At 35.6% G+C, this 21,048-nt stretch overlaps 1 protein-coding gene across 6 annotated transcripts in view; it reads right to left on the bottom strand.

The window, feature by feature from the left end:
- Window positions 1-3,921: 3,921 nt before the first annotated feature.
- Atp2c1 (ATPase secretory pathway Ca2+ transporting 1) overlaps window positions 3,922-21,048 on the bottom strand; it is a 130,750-nt gene continuing 113,623 nt past the window's right edge. For all 6 annotated transcript variants that reach the window (XM_020154398.2, XM_074059119.1, XM_020154410.2 and 3 more), the window contains 8 exons: window positions 13,191-13,241; window positions 11,937-12,103; window positions 10,360-10,428; window positions 9,214-9,330; window positions 8,160-8,307; window positions 7,584-7,679; window positions 6,307-6,448; window positions 3,922-4,708 (listed from right to left, as the gene is read on the bottom strand). In XM_020154398.2, coding sequence (XP_020009987.1) covers window positions 4,578-4,708; window positions 6,307-6,448; window positions 7,584-7,679; window positions 8,160-8,307; window positions 9,214-9,330; window positions 10,360-10,428; window positions 11,937-12,103; window positions 13,191-13,241 — 921 coding nt within the window. In that variant the 3' untranslated portion in view covers window positions 3,922-4,577. The remainder of the gene's footprint in view (window positions 4,709-6,306; window positions 6,449-7,583; window positions 7,680-8,159; window positions 8,308-9,213; window positions 9,331-10,359; window positions 10,429-11,936; window positions 12,104-13,190; window positions 13,242-21,048) is intronic.

Raw genomic sequence — 21,048 nt, 5'->3', positions numbered from 1 at the left:
ATGGAAACATACTAATTATAACTTTCTAAAGTTGATCTAACAGTACTTAAACATAAAGTCTGTTATTTCTCCCATTAGGTAAGCATTTTCTATACAATCACCTATTAGAGCCAGCTATGTGTTGCTCTAAGGATAATGTTTTTGTAAGACTTTCACAGCAATCTGTGAGATGCAGACTTGACAAAAAAAGAACAAGCTGGTCAAGTTCTTTTGGCATAAGATGTTCTTTGTGACATAAGGTGGTACCAAATTGCCACTTCTCAAACTGTACTTACCACAGAAAACCTGAATGGGCAATTATGCTTAATGTGGTTAAGAAGATTAGTATTTTTTAAAAATTGTATTATAAAGCACATTTTGTATTTTCTACAAAAGGTAGAAATACAGAACTCCAAAGCAGACTTCTGGAACCTATCTACTATTTGCCCACTTTGTGGCATCTAGAGCTTCTAATACTGTGAGATGTGGTTTTTACTCAAAGGGTAACTAAGTAGAAGAATAAAATCATTGCTTCAGGGGCAACCTTGGGTTAGATATGAAAGGAAATTCTTCTGGGCCAAACAGTTGTGGAGCCTTCACAAAAAGTGAAGCCATCATAGAAACGTGGGCCACAAATATGTCAATTTGGCTAGAACTGAGAAAAAGGAGGTAAGAACAGGAAACCCACCACCTGTAGCAATTGTACACATAAAGTCCCTTACTTTGTAGTATACAGGAACACTTGCAGGTTCAGCTTTTTTTAATTTTAAGAATCAAAACTAATGCCTCAAATAAGTGGGTTTTTTCTCTCCTCAAACTTCAACACTTGAATTTATTATGAATGACAAGATAAGTTATATCAAATTTCTGACTAAATTTATCAAAAAAGTAGGCTTGGATTTAATGTATCCTACAAAATAAAACACTCTAAAGTGCCTACCTAGCAAGTACAAGGCTCGAGTTCAAACTCCAGTACCACCAAAACTAAATAAATAAATAACAACAATTTTCTGCTAAAAGTTATGGCTGTGCTTACTGTTGATGGTATTTTCAAGGCGTTGTACTGTTATCATTATCACACACACATCCCTACCCGTTTTGAGCAATCTAGATAGAGCATCTTAATTATCCTTTTACTATTAAGCATTCACAATTTTGTTAACTAGTCTCCCTATATGAGTATTTACAACTGACCCTCCATGCTTCCATTACTGTAAGACAAAAATTCAAACACAAGTTATGTTCTTGAACTCTTCCAACATGCTACAGGACAAGTCAACTCTCCTTCACCAACTATCTGTCCAACTATCCAGCCCCTCACATTGTATCTCTGGCTTTGATAGGGCCAGAGAATGTTCCTTCAGTGTTTTTTTTCTACTGTTTGCTTGCAATGTCTTGCTACTTCCTGGCTGGACGTTTCCAATTCAAGGCTTCATTCAGATGCCACTACTTCTAGAAATGTTTGACAAACTCCTTCCATGAAGTCATTTCTCCCCTTAGCTACTGCAACCTTTTAGACAGCATTTAGTATAGTATTAGATGCATTTCACATTGGTCTCCAGAGTAGAAGACTGAGAACTTCCTGCAACAATGCTTACAGACAACTATATCTACATTGGTATCAGAAATTTCCCATTATTAGTGATAGCCAACTATGGCAACCAAAAGTCAAAATAAAGTTGTCCAACAAGAACTGACAGTTACACCAAGTGCTAGACAAGTTCAACAAGGTTAACTACCAGAATGATCTGGATGTGTAGTCACATACCAGGTGGGCTCAATATTTATTCATACCGTATTTTAGTATATAAATCAACTACTATTTGGATTATATAGCTCAGTGTAAAAAGCCATTTCAAAAGGAAAAAAAAAGCCATGTCAAGGAAAACTTCTAGTGAAATATGTGCTGTAGTCATTTTAATATACATGTATTTTTAAAGTAAATGTTCAAAGATCACTATTAACTTTCTTGAAACAGCTTGTTAATAGTTTTATCACCTATTCTCCCTGTCCTTGAGATCAAGGGCAAGGATGCCATCATCTTTCTACTCCTTGTACACACAGATACTAAACAAATGTTTAATGCTAAGATATTCAATTCATCCATCTAACTTCTTGGGCAAGTCTTCAGTGGAAATAAACTGCATATGAATTACCAAGTGACAAGAGGCAGAAGGCAGGGTAAACAATGAAGGTTCTTAAATATAATGTTTATTATTTGCCACCAACTTATTTCACTGAGAAACTAAGTCTTGTCACCGAATACATGAAAGAGATCCAAACTTAAAGCAACTTCAAAAAGATTATGGCTGTAACAGATGCACCATGCAATGAGTATTAAAGATCAAAAACATGCCTTATCCTTGTGCGTATGGTTGACGCTATCAAAGGCAGCCGACATCCTGAGAGGGAGGTTCTGTGAGTTGTGTGTTTTTACTTTTGTTTCATCTGGGGGGAGGGAGGATCATTTGTTATTATATGGCCAGTTATTCATCCATTGGTTATCTAATTGGTGAATTGTTTCATGTCCCTTTCTTTTTGTTCCTGGCATTTACCACTCTGGCAAACAGGGAACGGGAAGAAGGATCAAACTATATTGCTAGGGATTCTACCAAGTCCTAGAACTAGGGAATAGAGTAAAAATTAAAAATTTAGATACTAACACATTTAACTCATCCATGCTAATTTGGATTAATATACTATGGGAAATTGAAATCTCTTTAAATCAAAAAATTTCTATATCTTCAGCATCCATACAGAAAATTTTAATGTTAACAATACTAACTGGGAAGTCATCAACTTCTGGAAAGAAATCATTTTATTTTTATAGTTCAAAAACCAAATGAAAAGACAGGCACATTCATTTCATTCAAGTCATACACTGAACTTAAATAGCAAAACAATAAAGATTGATATGCACTTAATATGTATTTCAAGTCTATAAAAGAGAATGAAAAGCATTATAAAATTTAGGTATGAGACATCAAGTCACCAAAGATAGAGTTGATCAGACAACAGCCTCCATGTTCCATCTAATAAGAAAGAACACTGTACATGTGACTGTTCAGAATGAAAGAGTAAAGAGCAAAGTGTAGACATCTCAGCTCCTAACGTGTCAGTAATAAGGACTCAAAATAATATTTTCCTACCAATGACGTTATTTCAGTGTTATTAACACTTGCAATTTCATAATGAATAAAAGCTTAGGAATGGTTTATAAAACACAAAACTCACTACCTTCCAGAAGAAATAATCCTGTAAGAATCTCAGACCCATTTTGGTTTATAGAAAGAAATATTCAGTAGGAAAGTGGATTTCAAATTTTAAATTTCTGCCCCAAATTGCCACACATCAAATTGCCCACTTTTTATCAAGCTTTTATAAAACCTGATGGCATTACACACAGCAAATCCATCTATTCCTCAAGTGTGCCCAATGAAGCAACAAGATAGAGAATAAATAGTAGAAGTACAAGGCTCAGACCCGGCTGTGCCTTCTAGAACATAGGCCAAAGAAGCCACCTAGAAGACCCACAAGAAGCAAGGTCAGCACAGGACCTTCCACAGATGCCCTGACTCATAAAGCATCTATTTGGGTTTGGAGCTATTTTATTCCTTAAGTAGTCTGCAGTTCCTAAGAAAGATACATAAAAACACACATATGAAACAGTAAAAAATAATAAAATTCAGTTATTCAGCTGAACTTCTTGGGATTTATATTTAGGGGATGACAAAGTATGTATTTATATCCAACTAAAAAGGCGACACGACATGTTAATTTGTTATCAATTTCACCCCAGTCTTAAGTGTTCTGGCTCTATAATTAAGTGTTAATCACAGACACTGTTACTTTAACTAGAATGCCCCTTGATATCCCTGCACTAATTCTGCCAAACCAAAGACTCACACCTTAAAAGAAAAAAAGAAAAACATTTACACTTACTAAGAAAAGCAAACATTTACTTCAAATTGCAGTATATGCTTTTCAATCACAAAAAGAAAGAAAAGAACAGTGATCTGACAGTGGCACATCCTGTGCAAAAAAAAAAACTTAAAACACAAAAATGGTAGCACAAGGTATCTGAGCTGCTTACATTTCAGGAAAAAGAAAATACAGTAGCTGAAATATGGCACTCCTGGCAATCAACTTCTTAACCAAATAGAATGCCTTTGAATTGATTAAACTTGTATATTAGTAAGAAAGCCCCACCACCATAAATAGTACAATATTTAAAAATAAAAAAAAAATATTTGTATCTATCTAAGATAGATAGTGTATTTGTACATTAGATCTCTTTAAGTGCAGAAGGTGGTTCAGGTTTTGCCTCTTTTTACTTAAATAACTGCCCAATATACTTTATAAAGTTCCAGTCAATCGCAAAAGCCAATTTAAATCAAGGAATATGTTATCAAAGTTGCATAATTTCATTTGGGCTTGTCAGCAGGTTAAAGTCTCAAATCAAGTCTTTAACATTAATGTTCATTTTTAGTCAATGAAAAGTTTCAAAGTCTCAAATCTTCATTATCCTCTTGAACTTGCCCTTCTAAATGATCCTCAGACTGCAATTCCTAGTTTGCAAATAAAAAATGCAATATGCATCATACTTCAAGAAAAGACGATGGTGTCGAAGGAACATTCTTCTGGACCTTTTCCCTGCTCCTTTCAACCTTCTTTATAATTTCTGCCACAATGCACACGGACGAAGTGAGCCCCAAAAGAAACAATAGATCTGCAAGAGAAAGTAAGTTAGATTTAAAATTCTTTGAAATTTATAATCACAAAGCTTAATAGCTTACATTCTTCAAGCATGTTGCCACAGCTTTTAGATATATTGTTTCACATCGACTTGATGAAGCAGACATCATTACCCTCAGTTAAAAAATGTAAACAAAAGCTCAAACATATTAAAAATCTACCCAAAGTCACACAGCTATGAAAGCCAGCAGCTAGAACTAGAACCCCAGTCCTCTGACCACTTTCCCTGAACCACAACCTCAAGTGACTAGCTTTAGCAGTAATGCCAACAGTTTTCTATTTAATAAGTCACACTGCCCTTTTTTTAAAAAAAAGAACTATTCAAGAAGTAGTAATCAATTTGACTGCAAATGTCCAGCTAAAGATTAAGAACTATGCACCACTATGTTCCACTTCCAAGCCGGGACGACTATGCTGTTAATATGCACAGTATCTCAAGTCCTATTCATTGCTTGAAAAACTGTGGTCATCTCCATAAAAGTCTATTTTTTATACAAAAAGCAATATGAATATGGAATTTAAAAACTGAAGCTAATCTACCTGTATTTCAATGTAAACTTCAACTTGTACCAAAAACTATAATGACACTATACAATTCATTTTCATAAACAGCCAAATTAACTTACAAAAATTAAAAACAGCATTCCCCAAATACATTGTTCCTCACACTTATTCAGTAAAACTAATTTTTAAATGCACTGTTATCATACATTTAATGTATGATATGTGAAACAATGTGCAGTTTCCACAGAAACTTTATAAAATGTAATGGTTTCAGGGTCAGGCTGACATTTCACAAAATGAAAATATAGAATTCACAAGAATAATAAACTATTAGTTTATAAAATCTAACTTTAAATATGAACCATTTTGGTTTTGAGTGAGCTTAAATCTAGTTTTGTCTTCATTCAAAACGGAAAATTTTATAACTTTTAAAAAAGATATTAAAATGATTAAACTATAATTACAACAAGCTTAGTGGCTAGAGTTCAGAATCAAATATGATTTTATAGCAATTAGTAATCTATAAAAAAAGACCAAACAACAAATTAAAAACCTACAGTGGCTCAAAAGCCTATAAACCCTAGCTATTTGGGAATTGGAGATTGGGAGGATCGCAATTCAAGGCAGGCCTAGATAAAAAGTTCATGAGACCCCATCTCAACCAACAGCTGGGCACAGTGGGTGTGCATTTGTCATCCCAACTATGCGGGAAGCACAAACAGAAGGACTGTAGTCCAGGCCGGCCCAGGCAAAAAAGCAAGACCCTATTTCAAAAATAACCAATACAAAAAGGGCTGGAGAACTACCTCAGTGGTAGATCACCAGCCTAGCAAGCACAAGGCCGAGTTCAAACTCCCAGTATTGAAAAATAAAAAAATTTTTAAAAAGCCCTATAGTTAAGAGAATGACTCCCTTGAATTTCCCCAAATGAAAAAACAAAGGACACTTTTTAGGTTATGTACATATTTGAATACTTTTCATATTGATTATTTCAAAAGAAGTTTAAGATTAGGACAAGCACATTAGAACACAATTCATCTAAAATATATAAAGCAAACTTTTTTTTACCCAGTATACTTAGGCTCTCCGTCTGAAAAACCTTCTGAAGTGGAGGGAAGTAAATAACTAGTAACTGCCCCATGATGGATCCAAGAACTGCATAGCAAAACATCTTATTACTGCAGAGTCCAATCTCAAATACAGACTTGGTCTGTTGGCAAAGCAGAGAGTTCAATTATTACTCCCTTGTTAAAGAATTAGCTTCATTAGTATGCTTGCTTTCAATTTTTAACAATCAGTATCACTGTGTATCATTGATGTCAATACCATGATGTCAACACCATGATGTCAATACCATGGAATCTCTCAATTTTAACTATTATTTTGGAATAATCCAGGTGGAACAAGGGTAAATTTTAAGCAACTTTTAAGCATTAACAAAAGGGATTGCTTAAAAAGAGTGAGACTATATAAATGAGGCCACAGAAAGAAACTTAAAAGAAACCCAAAGCAATAAGAAATTTTATTCGTATTTTGATAAATTTTTTCAATCCATTCATTAAAGTACATAAACTAAAATCCTTTCTTGAAGAATGGACCTAGTTATGTGTATACTGAAAAAGTAAAACTGCCTTTCATAAAAACACAAATGTTATAGCTTCTCCAAAAATGAGTCTACAATTAATAACTCAGAATGGCAACAGACATAGTTAGGATTCATGAAGTGGTTTAATAGGTGAAAAACTTAAGAGAAACCAGAGGCTATGAAGTGCTTCAACATTGCAGTAAAGTCATATCCCAAATGGAACTAGTTTTCAAGAACAATATACCCTGAAGAAGTAAAAAGGCTCTAGCCCCTTACTGTCCATCATAAAACTTTTAAAACAAAAGGCAACTACATCTTAATATACAACTTGGGAAGAAAAGCAAGATTAAATATTCTGAACTTTGACATACTGACAAAAATGATGAGAAACAAATTGTTCTTGTCTTTATAACAATGCTTTCTTCTAAAATGAGATCAAGACCATCTTAATGGAGCCCATGAGATTTGTCCTATGTTCAGATACTGTTAACCCAAAGCTATCCTATAGCTACAGCTAGTAAGAGAATGGAAGAAAGACCAGACACCACCACCTCAGCTCTACACTGCTCTCTGAAGACAAAGGTAAGGCTTATCCCCCAAATGCCTTGCCCTTACTGCTGACTGATGGCACATGGTAATAGAAGGCTGTATCTGGGGCTACAATCTGGCTACAAAACTAACAACCCATTAACCCTAGCCTACCTCCTATTACTGATTGCTATAATCAATGGGGTTATTAACTAAGATCACCTAAGCATACCTGAGATCTGGAACTCAGTGCATTGAACATGTCGAAAAACACAAAGCATGTGAAAGTCATTGTTGTATCTCGAGGTGTTATCACATTATCTCGTAGCTGTCAAGGTGAAAAAAGAAAACCACTTTTCAGTGGATGAGTTAAATGAAAAAATATTGCATACTTTTTGAATGTTATTATTTTCCTTCCATTAGCATGAAAAATATAAGCTACTTAAATTTTCTATAAATCACCTAGTGAGCAACTATAGGCTACATAAAAGTAAAACACCTTATCATGAACTAAATATCGAATACTGAAATACTGTTATTACTTAACAATAAAGTAGCTATTTAAGGACTCCATTTTCTGAACATCTTCCCAAATTTTCATATTTTTATCCTATCTGATACTTTTTGGCAAATTTAATAACTGTGTTCTAAATCATTAATTCAATTAACCCATAAAGACTGAAGTCAAACTCTTAAAATGCTTTGATCACATTTTTTTCATACAAAGAGCTCTCAACTTCCCAGTCTTCCTTGGAATGGTATCAAACAGAATGCATGGTAATGAAGCAGTTTATCCACATGAATATACCTCACGCCAGAAGACAAACAAAGTCCCACAAACAATGATTATTGATGAAACAAGTATTTTAAGTATCAAATTTTTAGTCAAAATGCTGTCCTTCCAGTTACGAGGGGGTTTACGAATGACATCTTTATCCACTGGTTCTACTCCGAGGCTTAAAAACAAACAGAAAAATGAATTACTTTCAAGTGTTAAAGTCTGGACTTTCTTTCACAGTCTAACTAAACTTCAGTCACCCAAGAAACTAAATGCCTTCATATGAAAACAAAATGTTGAATCACAAAGAAAACGTGGGCTATGACTACTTTAAAAAAAAAACAAAACACTGCTGGGCATGTGGCACATGACTACAGTACCAGCTGCTCAGAAGGCTAAGACAGGAGGATCACTTGAGCCCAGGACTTCAACAGTCAGAATGGGCAACATAAGTGAAACCCTGATGAGCTGAAGAGGAAGAAGAAAAAATAACTATTGATTTCATCACTCTCTCTCTCTTCTTTCACATTTATTTGGCATGATAGGCAATTGATAGTGAACTTTCAAAAAACTGTTCAATTTCATTTACATATAAATTTATTTCAAATATATGACCTACCAAACAAACAATATCTTTCAACCAAGGATGATTTGGTGCAATGGCCAATGACATGTACCACTCAACTACCCTTAACTACGAAAGAAAAGAAGACAGATATACTCCTTTAATACTTTCCCCAAGTCTCTAAAGTTGACCAAGGAGCCTAGAGAGAGATGCTGAACGTGGAAATTTCTCCATTATGTCTAATTCTCAGAAATAAAAAGCTTACTTTGTAAGGACAGGAACTGCACCTGTTCCCTGATCTGCTCTTATCTAGAGGCTCGGCATCAGACACAGTCAAGGCTCAGATCCCTACTGTATGAACGAACATTCAAAGAGAATGATATGCACACATCATACAATTTATAACAAACATCTTGCTGTAAAGTTTCCAACACCATTGGAAATAATAAGTTTTAAAACTTAATTATCAGCGTACTACACCTTCCTTACCTTTGTAGTTTGTGCATGAAAAACTCTTACCTCTGAGCTGGGGGTCCATCCATAATAATATTGATCCACAAAATCTGCATTGCATTGAGGGGATTAGGAAAGTTCATTAATGTAGCCAATGAGATTAAAGTTAAGGCTGCTATACTCCTGTTGGAAAAGTCATTTAAAAATCTGTCAGCATAGTAAATTTCCTGTTGATTTTTTAACATTTTCCAAAAATTTTAAATCTCATGTTACTACTGTGCAATAATTCAAGTAACCTATGCTTCATTCATGTAAACATTTTAAAGATGAAGAGTATTAAAAAAACAGATTTCCAAGATGTTTAGACAACAACAACCAACAGAGGAAGAAAAAAAAATTTTTTTTTCTTTTTTCAGGCTCCTTCTAGGTGGCCCAGGCTGACCTGGACTTAAAATTCTTCTACCTTAAGTCTCCCAAGTGCTGGTATTATAGGTGTATAGGACAAAGCCCAGCTGAGAGAAAGATTTTTTTTAAACCTACAAGTCATCACTTTCAATAGTCAACTGTGTTTTAACGATAGAAAACCTCTTTTATTTTTAGAAAAAGATACCAAGCAGAAACACTGAGATGTGACTGTCTTTCCCTTAGATTTCAAAAGCTATTAAATAAATCCCAATGGTTTATATAGTCATTCCTCAGCATTCACGGGCACTGGTTCTAGACTTCCCTCCAATAACAAATTCCCAGTCTATATAAAATGGCACAGTCTTGGCATATAATCCATACATATCCTCTTCTCACACTTTAAGTCATCTCTACATTATTTAAAACAGCTTATGCTATCTCAATATGTAAGTAAATACTTGTTATCCTGTCTTGTTTCAAGAATAAAGGCAAGGGGGGAAAGTCAATACATATTCAGTACACATGCATTTTTTTTTCTGAGTATTTTCAGTCTACAGTTGGACCCACAGATGTGGAACCTATAAATACACAGGGCTGACTAACTTCAGAAACACCGAATTGTCACATTTAGAACCTATTTGTCATGCCATTTTTAATTCCAGAATTACAACTAATTTTCTTTTTGGAAAACTTACTTATTAATGAACCCTAGTAATACAGGACAGACATTTCTAGGTATTCTGCTAAGTTTATTTGTCATATAAATTATTTAGAAGATCCACAGTGACAAAGTTCTTGCAAACTTACGTGCTCAGTTGAAATCTAACGAAATTTTTAATGTTATTATAAATCCCTTTACCTTCTTCAATTGCGGACCTGAAATTTGAAGAATAAAGATGAAAATATCACATAAACATAAACATAAAACATTATGAAGTTAATTTTGAAACTAAAATTCCAACAAAAACAACACATTTATCACTAAAAACAATCTCATTTTCTTCACACAAGATTAGAAAAAAATGTGGAAAATTTTAGCAAAGAATTAAAATCAAGCCTGCTAAGCTCTAAGTTAATTTCATTATACAGTATTAAAATTCTTATTCTTAAAAAATATTTGAGGGCTGGGGGTGTGACTCAAGTGACAGCACCTGCCTAGAAAGTGCAAAGCCCTGAATTCAAACACTAGTATTGCAACAACAAAAAATTATGAACATTAAAATCATATTGTCTCTCTACAGAAGAATCAATACTACACATCTGTAATATTAAAATGATAAATAACCTCCTTTACCCTTCTAAATGCTCATTTTTTCTTAGTGGGTTGTATTAAATTTGTCAGGAATTAAATGGCTATGAGATATGTAAGACTATGGAATGTAAACTATCTGCTGGTCCCACACACAAGCAAGTAACACCCTGTAGAAGAGTTACAGGACATGGTTTACAAGATTCATATAAATTCCTCATTCACATGGCTGAATCTAAGAAACTATGTTTTTTTACAAACTTTCTCCTTTCTTATAAGATTTTTATATAATTTTAAGAATGAAGAGTAAGGAAAAAAACAAACTTATATCCTTGTAAAAGAGTTTGGCAAATGCTCTAGTCCTGAGAGTCCCACTTTTTTTTTTGTTTGTTTGTTTTAGGAGGAAGTGGGGTTTGAACTCAGGACTTCCTACTTGATAGACAGACACTCTACCACCAGCAGTCCTAAGATCCCAAATGCATCACTTTAAGCCACAACTGGGTAATAAAATATCCTGAGACATGTAATTAGAATTTATCACTGAAATGAGTAAAGCTCAGGTCATCCAGTAGGTGATTATCAGAAAATCAAGATTCGTATGTCCTCTACCTAAACACTGTAAAGCTGACACTACCAAGTATTACACTAGTTTTGTATCAGGTAGAAACTATAGATGAAACAAACAAAGCTATTTAAACTGAATAAATTATATCATGAAATGAGGGCAACATGAACAATTACTGATATAAAGAAATGGGCATGGATGTGAGGTTGATAATTTTTAATACTTACTGTAAGGTCATGCAGATGTACATTTCTGATAATCTGAATTTAATTAGAATAAAGGCCTCCAATGAAAGATCACTGCTATACCATCACACCATGTCTAGAAAAATGTGACAACTGGCTGGCACTCAGTAAATTAACAGCCTGCCATTTATATGTCTGTTCCATCCTTACAAATAATTTTCTTTACAACTTCACACAAGGCCATAAAACAAAACTAATCTAGAAACACAGTTTAGTTTGCCCAATGTTTACTGCTAATTCTTCTGCAGCTGAATTATCTGAGGGGTATAGGTAGGAAAGAATAGGGGAAGATTATCTGATATGCATTCACTGAAACAAAACTTACATTATGGTTTGGAAATCATCATCCACCAGGATCATGTCTGCTGCCTCTTTGCAAACATCTGTGCCAGTCTGGCCCATTGCAATCCCAATGTCTGCAGCCTTCAGAGCAACTGCATCATTGACTCCATCTCCTGTCATGGCTACCACTGACCCATTCTTCTGTAGTGACTGAAGTGAAGCAAAGAGAGAAGGAATTCAGATAAAAATATTGCTTCCATACAGATGATGGGATAAACAAACACCTGCCATTTTTTTACACATAATTAAGTCTAAAATAATATAGACCACCCATTTTAAAAAAAACTTAGAAGAAAAGACTTAGAAAACATTGCTGCTAATATTCTCATCCATGAGGAACTGTACGTCTGAAGACTGGTAATAGTGAACTATACAATGACTCTAAACTGGGGGCAATTTTTGTGTCCCAGGGGAAAGCTAACAATGTTTGGAAACATTTCTGATTGTCTTGACTTAGGGTTTGCCATATCTTCTGAGTAGAGGTCAAAGATGCTGTTCAACATTCTATAATGCACAGGACAGCCCCTCATTAACAAAAATTTAAAATGTCAAAAATGCCAAGACTGAGAAACTCCAAACTACACAATCAATACCTAGCTATTTCAATAAATAACTTAAATTCATTAACTACTGGATACTATGTTGGTTGCTTAATATACAGTCATATACTACCTAACAATGTTTCAGTCAACAATGGATGGAGCTGAAAATTTTCTAATGCCTACTGACATCCAAGTCCAATACCACTGTACAACATAGTACTTACCTGCTTGTAGTCACATTCCACACAATGAAAAAAGTCACCTAACAATACATTTCTGGAATATATCAGTGGTTAAGCAATGCATGACTATATTTAATTAAAGAACCACAGCCTTATAAACCTTATTCACATTCTTGTAAAGCTTTTGTTGTACATACTCAGTTTCTAACTCATTATCACACAGGGATGATTTGGCGACGGACCCCTGTGAGAACATACTTCTATACTCGAACGGTTCAAAAAAGTCTGTGCTGTATTCGCAAGTATTGCATGAAGTTGTCTTCCTATGCCAACTAAATTCTCAATTAGTGTTTCTATGTCAAGATCTTTTTAAAAAAAAAAAAAAAGCCTGTTTTGCTTCACAATACTTCAGACTTTGATGCCCCTAATAATACTGCTTCTAATGCAAACAGAAGACAAATTGGCAGTGTTTTGTATAGAGAAATAAAGCAATCTGATTTTTAAAACACCCACCTTAATAATTTTCATCTTGTGCCTTGGACTAGCTCTGTAAAACACTGCAACCTGTTAAATATAGGATATAGTAAAAATTTTCAATGGTAACAAATGTCAGAATAACCCATGCATTTATAACTAATGATGATTTTTTTTCCTGACCAATTTAAGCTGCATTTAATTTGCAGAGGTTGAACTTAATGACACATATGTTAAGACACTCATATGACAGTCATTGAAAATACATAATCTAAATAAGTAGTTCAATTTATACCATTAGGTTTCAAGCATGAAGAGAAAACAACCTTATTCTTGGAGTGTCAGAGAAAGGGAAAGTCTCCTATATCTGTGTCCTGATGACACAGCCTTTCCTTTGGTCTGCCTCAGGGGAGATAAAGAATACCTGCTTCTCCGTATTTGTAGAGCCATTTTTTAGTGTTGAGTGTTTGTTCCTTCTCTTTTACTTAGGATAATGCATTAGCACTCTCTTGGGCTGTATGTCCAAACTGCTTAAATGACTGTATTTCTTTAATTACAATTAATCTTTTTCTGAATCCATCTCCTGATTTCCTAAAGCCCTTTTAGTGTGCCCCAAAGTCAGTCACCAACAAAATCTGTATGCTCAACCCTCTAACCTTGCTTTAGCCTGAGTTTTCCACACCACACTGCCATCTCCCATAGCTTTCCCAAATAGTACCTGCAGGGAACCTAGGGGGAAGAAGGAAGTGCCCTGTGTCCTCCATTCTCCCACCATAAACCTTAGCTTTAAGGATCACGAGTTTCTGCTTCCCACGAGCAGCAGACAGTCACTGCTTCACAGCTCCCAACCTCTCATTTCACAAAGATCTTCACTTCTGCTTCCCTGTCACTCTTGCCAGAACTCACAAGCCATGCTGATTTCAATACCCACACTAGATACCAACTTCTCCCTAAGCTTCTACAAGGTTAGTTTCTGTTAGTCTTCTCTTTTCGTACCTCTAATATACCCCGTTCTCTAGCCTTGCTCTCAACTGACAACTGTATTCCCTACTTCAGAGAAAACAGAATTAGAACTTCTACAATCCCCACCACCCTGTACCTGTATCCGGACTCTATCCTTCTCTTGGTTACTATAGATGAACTGGACATCTTCCAGTGTAAGTCAAATATTCCCCTTTCTTACCTATTTAAGATCATTGCTCCAGAAACACTTTCCCTTCCCATATGACAATTTTTCCAGTGTTACATCTTTTGTTGCTGTTTTATTTATTTTTTTAAAGACAAGGTCTCACTATACTTGTGGTCCTCCTGCCTTCACTTCCCAAGTGTGCCCATTATGCCTGACCACAGTGTTAAATCGTTGCTATAACAATACAAGCATGTTATTATTCCTTCTATTAAAAGAAAAATAAATAAATAAAAACACATCCCAACTCCTCCCCTTACAGCTACAACCCTAACGTCTCCGTCCCTCCCTCCCTCCCTTCTTTCCTTATGGAAGGAATATTACAAGCTTATATACTGGTAGTAGATCCAACAGTGAGAAAAGTTTTTGATAAAGGAAAGAGAATTTCTGGAGCGTAACTCCTTAGGGAGTTGCATTTACTTACTGTCTCTAGTCTCCCCTGAATCCACCTCCATCAGGTTATCAGCACCACTACCACTGAAACTACAATTGAAGACTACCAAAGACACTCAGCCACCATCACACTGCCAGTGTCAGTTCTCCTCACACTTTGCCTCTCAGCAGCACCCTAACATGGCTATTCACCCCTCTCCTCCTGGACCCCTGGTGGGCTTCTCCTCCTGCTCCCTGAAGTCTAGCTATCAGAGTGCCTTAGGGCTCAGTTCTTAGGGTATTTGTTTGTTTTTTGCAATACTGGGGTTTGAACTCAAGGCTTTGTGCTTATGAGGCAAGCATTCCACACCTGAGCCACACCTCTAGCCCTATGGCTTTTCTTTATAAGCGGTCTAAGAAGCCCTATTCCTTAGGTGAGCTCCTCCAGCCTTACTGCTTTGGATTTTACTTGTATCCATTTGCTCTCCAGCACAGACATCATTTCTGAATCCCAGACTGATGAAAGGAGTCCACTTACCCACTCCACATTTCCTGTTGAATGTCTCATCCCAAAAACATATCCAAAGTTGAGCTTCTGTTATTTCCTTAAAATCTTGCTCCTTCCTATCCTCTGTTAATGGCAAGTTCATCCTTGCAGTTGCTCAGGCTTCGAATTTAGGGGGCCTTAATTCTCCCCTTCTTCTCATGTGCCACACAAGTACTGTGACAGGAAATCCTGTTAACTCTACCCTCAAATACATACAACAGGACTCAACCACTTTACTCCAGAACTACAGCCAACTCCCTGGGCCAATTCTTCCAAACTGATTCTTTTTAATTGACATATATTAATTATACAAAGGGGCTTCATTGTAAAGTCTCTACTTTACATGCACATAAAGTACTTTAATCTATTACTATTTATCTTCCCTCCTCCCTTCTAAACAGCTTTTAACCAACCAAACTGATTTTTTTATTTCTGCCCTTGCCTCCTGCTGTTTTGAACAGCCAGAGTGAAAATGTGAAAGCACAATTCCCCTGCTGAAAAGCCTCCAATGACCTCATTCCTCTCAGAACTCTACCAAGTCTTGCATGAACTGCATGCCTCATCTCACTCCTCTCTATCATTAGCCTTTTCCTGCTTGAAATACTCTGGCCCTCTCCTCACAACTCCTCAAACACACCAGACACGCTGGCTCAAGGCCCTTGTCCACTTGTCTCCAATGTTCCTTCCTCAGAGCTTATATGGCACCCTTTTGCCAAACAGCACTAGTCATGCTAACTTAAAATTTCAGTCTCCCTTTCCTACCTTTCTTGCCTGATTGTTCTAGCATTTGTCTTTTCCTTCAACATATGTAATACATATAAGTTCATTTATTTTAGAGTATAACCTCCATTAAAGCAGAGATTTGTGTCCTATACTTACAATGGTCTATATAGAAGGAAAAAAAAAAAAGACCCAGTTGAACTATAGTATCAATATTGCTAATTACCCCTGAGTCCCATGAACCACAGAACTCATACCAAGATAGTCTTTTTGACAAAATAATGTTTAAAAACCCATTCAGAAACTCTACAGCGGGGTGGAAGAGGTCCTGCTAGGGGAGGGTTAGTACCGTGGGAAGGGAGAGAAGGTGGGAAAAGGGTGTGAGAGGGTAAATATACTGCAAATACTGTGTACACATGTATGTACGTGGAAAAATGATACCTGTTGAAACTATTCCAGGAATGGGAGGAGAATGGTGAAGAGGGTAAATTCAACTATGATATATTTGCTATATTGTGGGAACTTCTGTAAATGACACAAAGTACCCCCATCCAGCACAACAATAAAAAAAAAGTCTTCAAAAAAAGACTAAGCTCAGTATTGAAAAGTAAAAAATAAAAAAAATTAAAAAAAAAGGAGAGAGAGAAAGCCAAGAATATACTCAAAGTACACTGGCAACCTTTCAAGTGAAAATTTTCAAGTATTCAGAAATTAATCATGCAACACATCATAGCACTGAAATACAACAAGTAGCAAAAGCCACAGACTGTACAAGATATTTAAATAAAAGGCTAAGTACAGATGTTAAGACTGTACAGAGTAAAATTTTGTCTTTGCTCCATATAATTTTTTGAAGCTTTCAAGTCACTCTTTAATAATCACTATAGGTTACCAAAAAGGACAAGCTACCAACTGTTGAACTGAAGTCTTATTTCTTTCATATAGTAGCAAATTACTTAGTATGTCTCTATTATACCTCTTACTTTGATGTAAGATTTTAGCATTTCAAAGCTTTTGATAGCATTTCAAAAGCAGCTGCTTTGAGACCATGCATATCTCAATGGAAAGTGGGAAGTTCACTTGGTCGTTTACATTTGGCACATACAACTAGCAGTGTAAAATATGCTCTTAAAGCACCAGAGTGAGTAAATCAATCTTGTTGAGTAAATACACTGAAATTTAAGTCACAAAAATGAGACCTAAAGAAATTAGATCCAAAACAAACACAAGAAATTAACAAAAATGGAACTGTATCATTATCACAGAGATTGAACTTTGAGATAACTGAAATTTATTAATAATCTTTTGAAGTTTATTGTCTATTTCTCAGTCAGCAAAAGGGAACAAGAGGGTAAGAACACAATAAATACATTCATTGCAGTTTGGGAGTAGAAAGGGAGAAGACCTGACAGGACAGTGGGTAAACAGAACTGTATCAGAAAAGGAGACACTATGGAGAAAAATGTAGGGAACAAAAGAAAAAAACATCAAAAGGAGGAGAACAACACTACATATTTTCAGAAGAAACCTGCAAGGGTATTTTCTTATGAGTCCTGCTTTTCAGTCATATTTGTGGTTAGCACTCAATTCTTTTCATAGGCACTGATTGACAAGGTATAGTAGGGAAAAGAAATTATGAAAGGAAGAAAGCAGGAGAATGTTAAAGGAGAAGCTAAAGAAAAAGGTGTTTCTGGCATTACAATAACCTGACAGCAGTCTTTGGGTCTCCTAGGACAGGGAACAGAAACTTATGCAACAAAGAAATAGGAAGTGAATTAAAGATTCAGAAGCCTATAGAAAACTAAACAATACACAAACTGGGACTGCAGTATGAGGACTTGGTTAATAGTGACACGAAAACAGAAGTATTGGTGCAAAAATCAGAAAGCTAACAATGAAAGAAGGGGACTATTTCTATTACTGAAAACAATGGGAGAAACTAAAAGAAATCCTAAGTGAAAAATGCTAAGTCTCAAATACTAATTAAGCAAAACTCAGTTTCTACACTACTTTTTAATTGGTTCAAGGTAAAAGAACATAATAGCAATGTTCAAAGATCTGAAATACCTTTTATAGAATTATAGAAAGGGAACACTGAAAAATATTTAAATGAGAAACAGAATCAACATATCAGGATGTGGGAAAACCTTGGTAAGCTGATGAGCTGAAACAAAAGTTCTATTTTATGTTTAACACTGAGAAGAGAAAAGCTATGCAAACTAATGGGAGGAAAAGCAGTCCAGTATATGTGTTGATTGTCAAGAGTGAACCCAAGATGAAGAAAGAGGAGGGAGACAAAGTGGGAGTGGGATGGTCCTACTCATTAAAATAAATTCATTAATATTTGGAGAAAAGACTTACTTGAAGCACATGGAATACCTGTAAGGGCCTGATATTTACAGAATTCCTTTTTAACGAATTCAGTGAGCTCCCTGCAAGGCTTATGTTTTATTTTTTTCTAATCTCTTTGGAATAGCATGAAGGCACCTACCATAATTAATGCACAAATACTCTATCTGGGGAAAAACAAGTGATGTAATTAATCCATGCTGATAATACAATTTGTAATTGTCTTCTTCTTTCTCTAAGTTTTAGGTTAGTTTTCATTAGCACTTTTTCATCAGATAATAAGAGAGTGAACCAAAGAAAGCAAATAAAGTTAAATTTCCTACCAATTTTCCTACCTGTTAGCATCTCTGGGAAAAGGTTGAATAGAGGTCTAACAGGAAAATACTTAATTAACTGTAGATTTCATATCCACTTAATAATGTATGTTCTGTCCCAAACCCCTGGAGAGCCCAATATGGGATTTATTCTTGCAGAAATAAACGGTAAGTTCCGCAAAAAGTCCCATTCAAGTATGGAAACACCTTCTTCACATTTAAAACAAAGTAAACACCCACACTGCCCTGAATGCTCTGAAAAAAGCTATTCATGAGTGATTAGAACCAGAGAAAGAAAAAACGTGGATAAGTAAAAAACTGCATGTCTCCTGGTTATTCCATCCAAGATCAAACTGCTTACTAGAGAATGGGGAAAGTGGGGCTGGACGGGCTCAATGACCCCTGATGCAGCAGTTTATAGAAACACACACTGAAAATGTCTCAGAGGACAATTCAGCAACAAGTACTGAGAGCCTTACAAATGTGCTGGCCCTTGGTCTGATCATTGTACATGCAGGAATTTAGTCTACAGAAGTAATCATACATGACCACAAAGTCATACACAAAAATGATGTTCACAGAAACTGCAAACAATTGATGACCTTTTAGAGTAACAGACACATGGCTCCAGTCCCATGCCAATGCCACCCTCTCACAGCTCTGAGACATCAGTCAAGTCTCCCCAGTTCTCTGGGCCTCAATTTCCTCACCTATCATAGCAAGGCTGCCCTGTCTCAGTTTCTTACAAAACGAATCATACTCCTACTATAGAATCTCATTCTGCAATGTGCTCCTTGGTATTTACCAAACACTAAGTTGAAATCTTATACCTACACAAAAACCTACATAGAAATGTTTACAACAACTGTCATTTATAATTGCCAAACCCGGAAGCAACCAAGATGCCCTTTAAAAGGTGATAGGATAAACTGCTGCAGAGTCATCCAATGGAACATTTTTTAATGTTCACCAGAAATGAGCTACCAAGCCAGAAAGACATATGGAACACTAAATGTTATTGCTTAATAAAAAATGCCAGCCAGGACAGGCTACATATGGTATTATTCCAACTATATGACTTCCTGAAAAGGCAAAGTATGCAGAAAATAACAAGATCAGTGGTTGCCAAGGATTCAAGGTGGATAAGGACAAATAAATAGAGCACGGGTTTTTTTTTTTTTTTTTTTAGGGCAAAGGAATTACTGTGCTTGAAATTGTAATGATCTGTCAAAACCCCTAGAAAAACACAGAACAAAAATATACTTTATTATAAACCAGGAACTGCAACAGGAACACATCAGACTTGGTTCATTATTTAGTGAGTAAACCACACTAATGAAAGCTACTAATATGAAAGGGACAATGAAGTAGGGAAATGGGGTGGGTATGTATTATTTGCTCAAGAATTCTCTAAATCTAACACTGTGTTAACAAAATACTATATTAATTATTAAAATTCTTTAAAAGGAGTTGCCTATCTCTTTTTTGTTTCCTTTTGTGGTTATTGTGTTGTGTTGAGACAGGATCTTACTACATAGCCTAAGCTAGCCTTGAACTCAGTATATAGCCCAGACTGGCCTCAAACTCACTGTCCTCCTGCTTCAGCCTCTTGAGTGCTGGGATTACAAACATATGCCACCAAGCCTGGCTTTTTGCCTATTTTTTATAAGGTGGCTATAAAAAGAGTAAATAAAATCATGCATAAAATATATACATCACCTAGAACACAATAAATGGTTTCTACTGTTACGATCCTTAAAGTATTATTTATAGCAATAAAAATACACGAAAGCTCAAATTTCAATAAGCAAATGGTTATATAACCATTTATGTGCTATGTGTTTATACAGATGTATCTACACACGGTATACTCAAGCAAAACATACTGCAGCCATTAAAAACACGTTTCCTTACAGTAACTAATGATTTCAGACATGCTAAAGTTATGTAAAACGCATGTCCAGTCTTTAACACTGTAAAGTACAAAGTAAGTTTTGTTGGACACATTTTTACAATTCATGATGGGTGGACTTATTTGTTGGGTACACAACCTCTGGGTGTCTGGGTTAGATTACAAGCAGTTTGCATAGTAGCTCTTACTTTTCTGTATTTTCAATTTTGCTATAATATGTGCTACTTATGGATAAATTTCCCGATGTTGAAATAATTTAAGAAACTTCTACGTTCTGATACATAACTTGTGAAGAAGTGAAGGAAGTGACACGGGGCAGTTAGATCATGGATAATAAAAATGCCAGATGAGCACTTACGGAAGGACATACAACAGCATGCATGTGGACATGCCAAGTAACAATGACCTAAGAAATTCACATGGTCAACAATTTGGAAGAAAGAATGCTGTCCATTTCTATGGGACCACTCCTCTGGGACTTATGTACTTGTTAGGCC

The sequence above is a fragment of the Castor canadensis genome, chromosome 17, assembly GCF_047511655.1.
Source record: "Castor canadensis chromosome 17, mCasCan1.hap1v2, whole genome shotgun sequence".
Lineage (NCBI taxonomy): Eukaryota > Metazoa > Chordata > Mammalia > Rodentia > Castoridae > Castor > Castor canadensis.
This window is presented reverse-complemented; position numbering and strand designations above follow the sequence as displayed.